The sequence below is a fragment of the Ruditapes philippinarum genome, unplaced genomic scaffold (assembly GCF_026571515.1).
Source record: "Ruditapes philippinarum isolate M1 unplaced genomic scaffold, ASM2657151v2 ctg2897_1_1_1_1, whole genome shotgun sequence".
Classification (NCBI taxonomy): Eukaryota; Metazoa; Mollusca; class Bivalvia; order Venerida; family Veneridae; genus Ruditapes; species Ruditapes philippinarum.
Genome location: NW_026860260.1, coordinates 56,134 through 64,007, shown reverse-complemented (window position 1 = coordinate 64,007; position 7,874 = coordinate 56,134). Strand labels below are relative to the sequence as shown.

The 7,874-nt window shown below is 35.0% G+C and overlaps 1 protein-coding gene and 1 long non-coding RNA gene across 2 annotated transcripts; one reads left to right on the top strand and one right to left on the bottom strand.

The window, feature by feature from the left end:
* Positions 1-594: 594 nt before the first annotated feature.
* LOC132759436 (uncharacterized protein K02A2.6-like) lies at positions 595-2,181 on the bottom strand. Its single transcript, XM_060751200.1, has one exon. The coding sequence runs from the start codon at positions 2,179-2,181 to the stop codon at positions 595-597; it is 1,587 nt and encodes a 528-aa protein (XP_060607183.1).
* A 1,294-nt stretch (positions 2,182-3,475) lies between these two features.
* LOC132759434 (uncharacterized) lies at positions 3,476-7,467 on the top strand. The gene is made up of 3 exons (XR_009629711.1): positions 3,476-3,835; positions 5,041-5,152; positions 6,833-7,467. It is a non-coding gene; the product is annotated as an uncharacterized LOC132759434 (long non-coding RNA).
* The last annotated feature ends 407 nt before the right edge of the window (positions 7,468-7,874 follow it).

Here is a 7,874-nt window from a genome sequence, read left to right as displayed (position 1 = left end):
GATTGATTCCAGTCTGTTATCGGTTATGTGTAACCCTTTCAACACTGTATGTACATGTAAGTCGAGACCCTCTAATTGTAATGTCTCTGGAAGCGGTTGTCTAGAAAGTAAGTCACTGATTGGTACTTGTTTTCCAGGAACGTGGCGTACGTCAAGGTCATATTTTGATAACTGTAACCGCATTCTTTGAAGTCTCGGTGGACATGCAGACAAACTTTTCAACATGATTGAGCTAATAGGTTTGTTGTCGCAGTGTACAATTACATGTCTACCGTATACATACTGATGGAAGCGCGTGCAACCAAACAGTATTGCTAACATCTCTCTTTCTATGTTAGCATAATTAGATTCAGTCTCTCTGTCAATGTCCTAGAAGCGAAGGCAACTGGGCGGCCATTTTGGATGATGGCTGAGCCGACCCCACGCATCGAAGAGTCAGATTCAAGAGTTACACTCTGTTTTGGGTCAAAGTATGCAAGAACAGGGGTACTTGTGATTATGTTTTTCATTTTCGTAAATGCTTCTGTCTGGGAAAAATCCAAACAAATTCTACATCTTTTTTTAGTAGGGATCTCATGGGGCTTGTGACCTCTGCTAGGTTTGGAGAGAATTTTTGCAGATAATTTGCCATACCAAGAACATTTTCAAGTTGCTGTCTATTTTCTGGTTTTTGAGGTTCATAATTGCCTCTATTTTACTAGGATCTGGCTTTAACCCTGTTGATGTTATAAGGTGACTAAAGAATGGGACTTCATTTACCCCGATTATACATTTGTCCGGATTGAACTTTACTCCCTTGGAATGTGCTCTTTCAAGGGCGTTACGCAAGTTTGCGTCATGTTCTTCACGTGTCTTCCCATATATCAAAATGTCATCTACTATGGCTGTTAGACCCTGCAATCCTTCAAAAATTTCATCTACTTTCTGCATGAATATGTCACTCGATGCAGATATGCCATATGGGAGTCTTAACCAACGGTATCTGCCGAATACCGTGCTGAAGGTTGTTAATAATGAAGACTGTTCATCAAGTTTGATGCTCCAGTATGCGTGTGTAATGTCAAGAATGCTGAAGTATTTTGCATCAGTCAGTCTTGATGTAACGTCGTCAATAGTACGCATTGGGTAGTGAGGTCGCCTTATAGCCTCATTTAAAGCTTTTGGATCAAGGCAAACTCTGAGTTTACCTGTCTTTGGTTTTTCTACAATGACTAGGGAGTTCACCCAGTCCGTGGGTTCAGTGACCTTAGTTATTATTCCATCACTCTCCATGCGCTGGAGTTCTTCGTGAAGCCTGTCCCTTAAAGCTTCCGGCACTCGCCTAGGTGCGTTTATTACAGGAACAGCATCACTCTTAATGTGAAGTTTACATTCACCTGGGATAACCCCTACACCTTGGAATAAGTTCCCATACTCTGACATGACCCTTTGTTTATCTAATTCTGTATTTGACCTGTCTATTGAATAGGTGAGCTTTATCAGGCCTAAGTTAACAGACGATTGTAAACTTAGCAGCGGGACTGTCGGACTATCAACAACATAACATAATGACTCGCTAGTCTTGTTGTTGTAGCGCAATAACAGATTTATTATACCGCATACAGGTAACATGTTGCCTGTGTACGATGTTAATCTATTTTCTGCGATTTCAAGAGGTTGTTTTATCTTTAATTTCTCATAATGGCTCAATGGTAGAATATCTACCGCGCTCCCAGTATCTATCTTAAATTTAACAGGAATATGGGAAGGACCGACATTAATTGGAACAAAGGCACGATCAGGAGTAGAAGATGAAAATTTTACCATATCAACGTAATAATCCTGATTTTCCGATTGAACGTTGTCACTATAATTGTATTCAGAATATTTCACATTGTCAACGTTTTTATTTCTAGATCTGCAAACGCTTGCAAAATGATTTTGCTTTCCACATGCGTAACACGTTGAATGTTCAGCTGGACATTTTGACCCTGGTCTATGAGTGTTCTGTCCACATCGTTGACATTTCAGTGGTTTTCTTCCATCTTGTTTTTGAATGTTATGATAATTTCTGTGTTGTTGTTGTTGTTGTTTAGGTTGCTGAAATGGTTGGTTCTTGTATCCTTTATGTTTTGATTTGTGCTGCTTAACCAGGTGTACATCATTAGCTGCTGCCATTGATTGAAGTTGTTTTCTGTGCATATTCGTGTGCTTGTGCGATTTGAATAGCATTTTCGAGTGTTAATCCTCGCCTTTGTTTATCAACTTCTCTCGCACTTTTCCAGAATTTGTCCCAAAAAACAATTCTGTCTCTGATCATTTCGTCCTTGTCTTTAAAGCTGCAATCTGCTGCACTTAGTCTTAGTCTTGTGATGAAGGCATCGATACTGTCAGTGCCTTGCACTTCATTGTTAAACTTGTACCTCGCAAATATCGGGTTCAAGGACGGCTGCACATGTGCTTTGAACTTTTCATAATAAGTCTGAAGATTTTCAGCATCATCGCCAGTGAAGGGCTCCCATGTAGCGTGAATGTCCCTGCCTTGTCACCGACCCATATCAACAAATATGATATTTTTTTTCTTAGTTTTGTTCTTGAGCGGCCCTGTAAACATCAGTTCAACATGCCTTTGGAATTTAATCCATTGTTCAGGAAGATTTGACGCTTCCCAGTTTATAACTGGCACAGAAAGTCCTGTTAATTCCATATTTTGTTGTCTTATATTCCAACTATAAATTCTGACACCATGTAATATTCTTTGTATATCTTATATACTATTAAAGTTGGTCCATGCGATTCACAAATGTGAATATAATAAGAGAAAAGACACAAGTGTGTTCTAGTCAGTTTTATTATCTGGACTGATGCATTGGCGGGAAATCTCCCAGGATATAACATTCTACAGGCACAACGTGGTCAGTGGAAATTTACAGAAATGAGTATTAAGGTTAAAGGTCATATGAATATAAAATAACTCAATATCATTACAAATAAAGACGTGAATTTTGAGATAGTATTCGTTCCACTAAAGAGTGCAAAACAAAAATTGCATCAACGGTGCTTACACCTGAACGAAAACCGAATTGTGCGTCAGACTGTATATTGTTATCACGCGCCCAATTTTCAACCCGTTTTGTTAATACCTTTGTAAATAATTTACCAAAATTGCTAATTAATGTTATTCCTCTATAATTATTCGGTACCCCGTTATTTCCCTTTTTAGTTGGGACGTAGTCCCAACTAGTGCACTTACAAACCCGAAATTTCCAACCATACAGGGTAACGCCCACTGCTGTGACGTTTCATCGCCACTCTATATGCTATATTGTATTCTAACATATCAACGTAAGCTGAATTCATAGTGATCACCCGACCATGACCGACGCATAACCGCCGCGAGTGAAAAATAGTGCTCTGAATTTCTGAAAACTTTGATTTATTGCGAACAGAAGAGGAGACAAGAAATTTATTTTTTGAAAATAATGTGCAATTGAGCTTGAATACGGTATTAGAAACGTAGCGGATACAATTTGAAAGGTCACATAATTCTATGAATGGGATAGTAAATTAATTGGGTCATAGTGCTTGACGGCTTGCAATATTTAACTTACTCATCCGCCTTATCATCACATTTTTTTGTATTATATTCCAGAAATTTTTGAAAAAGACATTATTTATCGGATAAATTTTGTAGTTTATAATTGCAAAGTGGATATTGAAATAGAATTAGCCAGAGATGTAGATAATCTATTCGTCTCTGAATTAGCCGATAATTAGGTTAAATGAATCCGACAACTTCCGGTATATTTTTTGACCTACTTCACGAGCATAATTATCAGCCTGTTAAGCTCATAAGGTAAGTTATAAAGCAAAATATGTTATGAATTTGATGAATAATAATATTAAGTTTATTTATTGATGCCAATTTGTTTCCGAGGACTAAAACTTTCGTAAATAATTTCGAAGTAATTTGGAGATCTCGAGTCTTTCGTACCCAAGACATTTCGATCATACTTAGAGTTAGACTGCAAATCGACAGATTTTACAAATTGATATTACACAGATGTCTGCCTTTACAGGAAAACCGGCATATATGCCTACAATTTTTTGGTCTTGTCACGGCCGTTACGTCTCTACCAAATGGGGCACATTCTTGAATATTTCAGAATAATTTTATTTTGACCTTTATAAATTATTATATCTATATCTATTTAAAGTCTAGCCATTTCATTTTGGGTCATCTTTTTACAATTTGAATAATTATTCTGGAAAAACAAAGTGCGCAAATGATCTAAAAGGTTTGTACAAAGATTAGTGTTCTAAACATTCATCAAATGGTACATTTATCTGGAAAAAATATTTCAGTTCCATCATGACAAAATACCTCAATGGAACCCCTTTAAATTGAATTACACTTTTTTTAAATGTATGGGTAAATTCCATTTTCAGTGGTTGAAATTTTTCCTCTTTTCTCATTAATCAAGCTATAGTTTCCCATTTATAAAGCCACAGGTTGTTTTGAAAGTTGAAAAAAAAATCACTGCCACCTTGATAATTGTTAACCTGAAAAATCTTCAGGCACTTAAAGGGATTTGAACCCCAGACCTCTTGATTACAAGGCAGACACACAACCATGTCGCGAAAATGTCAACACAACAGCAAGACTGTTGGAAATGATCTATACCTGTTCTCAATACATGGTTGAAGTAATTTATCAGTGTTTAAATTAGACATTTTATATGATTTAACAATTTTTGACACTACTGATATTCACATTTTTTTCACAAATCTACATGTAAAAAATAAAGATCATAATAAAATGATAGAACATTTTCTATTTTAGTGGTAATACTGTGGAGTAATATGAAGAAATATATATTAATGTTTTATTATCATAAATTTTTCAAATTTTAATTATGTCATTACATGCTGTACACAATCATATTATTGTGTAAACATATATATACATTGTATAGACACATATATACATTGTATATACACACACTAAGAGAGTAGTATTAGATGAATTTGAAAATGAAATCTCTAAATTGATATTTTCAGGGAAATAAAAGATCATTTACTTTAATATTCACTTGGAAAGGCTGGTACATGTAGCTAGAAAAAAGTACAGTATAAGATTAAACAAAGACTAGAAGATTATTACAAACAACAGGTACTTATATAATATTTAATGTATATTTCACAAACCAAACTGTTTTCCAAAAAAAAATTAATGAAAACAATATTTGACCTAGTCATAAGATTGACAGAACAGTGGCGTGTGGGGGCATCCGTGTCCTATGGACACATTTCTAGTTTCACTTATATACTATGTAGAAATTTTGTGAACGCAACTCCTCTTAAACCGGATGGCAGATTTTGCTTAAACTTACAGGGATGAACAACCTTCAGGTGTAGATGGTAGTAAAGGAAAGAATTTTTGCTGCGACCAAATTTTACAGAATTATGGCCCTTTGTTGATTTTTTCACGATAATTACTATGTAGAAATTTTGTGAATGCAACTCCTCTTAAACCGGATGGCAGATTTTGCTTAAACTTCCAGGGATGAACAACCTTAATGTGTAGATGGTAGTAAAGAAAGAAATTTTTGCTGCAACCAAATTTAACAGAATTATGGCCCTTTTTTTATTTTTTCATTATATACTATGTAGAAATTTTGTGAACGCAACTCCTCTTAAACCAGCTGGCAGATTTTGCTTAAACTTCCAGGGATGAACAACCTTAATGTGTAGATGGTAGTAAAGGAAGGAATTTTTGCTGCGACCAAATTTTAGAGAATTATGGCCCTTTTTTGATTTTTAGTTTTCAACTTGTGGCACATGTAGTCCAAAAAATATTTGACCTAGAGTCATAAGATTGACAGAACAGTGGCTTGTGGGGGCATCCCCGTGTCCTATGGACACATTTCTAGTTTTCTTCTTAGTGTGCCTTTATTGCTAAGATCTATTTAATTGACAGACTGTTTTTAAAGTTTGAAGGGATAATCTTTGAAACATTCAGATTGGTTATTAAACTAACCATTATTTACTTTATTTGTAGCCAATAAGTAATTATACCTTTAAATTGTATGCCGTCGAAACAAATTAATTGTATACTGTCTGAATTGTATACACACCAGTCTCTCACAACGCATTACTCACCCCAAATGAGGGTAAAAATAACTCTGACATAAAGAAGTCTGCGTAGGGATGACAATTTTATTAATAAAACACAATATATTGTTCATTGCTCATTGTTTTTCAGAGTTTAATATTGCAAGTGCAAATTTGATAGTTCCACTGTGTTACTATGTATTAAAATATTCAAAACTACTTTCACTTTCGGTTTTAATTTAAACTAACAATTGACGAAATACGAGTGTTGAACGAATACCAATAAAGGATTGTCAGAAGGAGTGTTTTGCGCATGTTTTGAGTAAAAATGATGTAAAGGCTATTACACACAAACAGAGTATGGAAAAAGTTTAAATTTTCAAGTGGCCTGATTTCCGTTTTGTTCTATCACTTCGGTGTTAAAGCCGCCATGTAAAAGTAGTGCGTTCCATCATGCTTAGAGTGGTTTCACACAGGTCAGTAAGACCGGTGTACACAATGTACTGTCTGCACATATGTGTCAGAAAAAATATCACAAAAAAGGAATTTAGTATTACTATGAGTATTTATTAAAGAAATTGTATTTCAAATATATTTAAATAGTATTATTGAAAGTCATTTTGTATGACAGACACACAAATCTAGTGCTCTGCATTATAAATGTAAGAAGAGACAAATAAGATAAGCATTTTTTTGCAAATTATTGCACTTCATATAATTTTTATTGCTTTTTTTTAAGGTGGACATGTGTCACTGTCAAGCGAATGAAGATAAGCATCACACTCGGTGGGAATCTCCAGTTTCCAGATGTAGTGATCATAACTGTATAGGCACCACTTAACACTTTGGACTAGTTGGAGTATTTTAGAGGGCTAGTCTGAATTGAATCCCCTGTCAATAGTAAAGGCCAGTCATGAACATTGTGTTAAAGGAAAATGTTAAAACTCGGATTTCCCGCTTAACCAATCATTACTTTACCTTATATTCAGTGCGGTAATGTAGGAAATGGTTACTTTCTGGAACGGAGCTGTCAATTATTTTTAATTTTTTAGCTTGTTAGTGTTATCGTCGGACAGTTGTGAAGTAAAGACATCGCAGTTTGACTGTATACAAGTTGCCTTAAAGAAAGTATGTCGAAATCTTAACAGTTATTCGTTGATTTTGTAGAAATTTACCAGAATTCACCTTTGTTTACACGCATCGCTTGGACGTCGAAAACGACATGCAATGACATTTCAGTGAAATTTGGAAACTTGCTCGTATTTTGGAGCATTTTGTAGGATTTCGATGAAGTAAAGTGTTTATGATAGGATACATTATTCCTAGAGACAACCACAAAAATAAAATAGTGATCTGGTGTATTTTTACCGAACAGTTCTTGTAAAACTTTGTTTTGCATGATATTTTTCTCTCGTTAGGGACCTTTATTCTTTATATATAGTATTATGAGTGTATATGGGTAAATGTGGTATATAGTGCCTGTGGTTTTATCATGTATCTTAGCTTGCCTGGTGTAATGATAAGTAATAAACCTGAGAATTGAAACTATGAGAATAAATTGTTGTTATAAGTCCCCTTATATTTTCATTAAGAGGGGACTAAAGGCTGACCCATTTCTGTATGTCAATGAAAGCTGAATTTTGCTATAACTTAAATGGTACAAAAGTAAGGTTCATCATACTGGTATCTGATATAGAACTATACAGAGATTTAGCATGTTATTATAATTTATGCTCCTGAAAGGGAGAGAATATAGTTGCGGTCTTAACCATCTGTCGGTA

Coding starts and splice junctions, on each gene's coding strand:
- LOC132759436 (XM_060751200.1), bottom strand. CDS start 2,181: ATGCACAGAAAACAACTTCAATCAATGGCAGCAGCTAATGATGTACAC.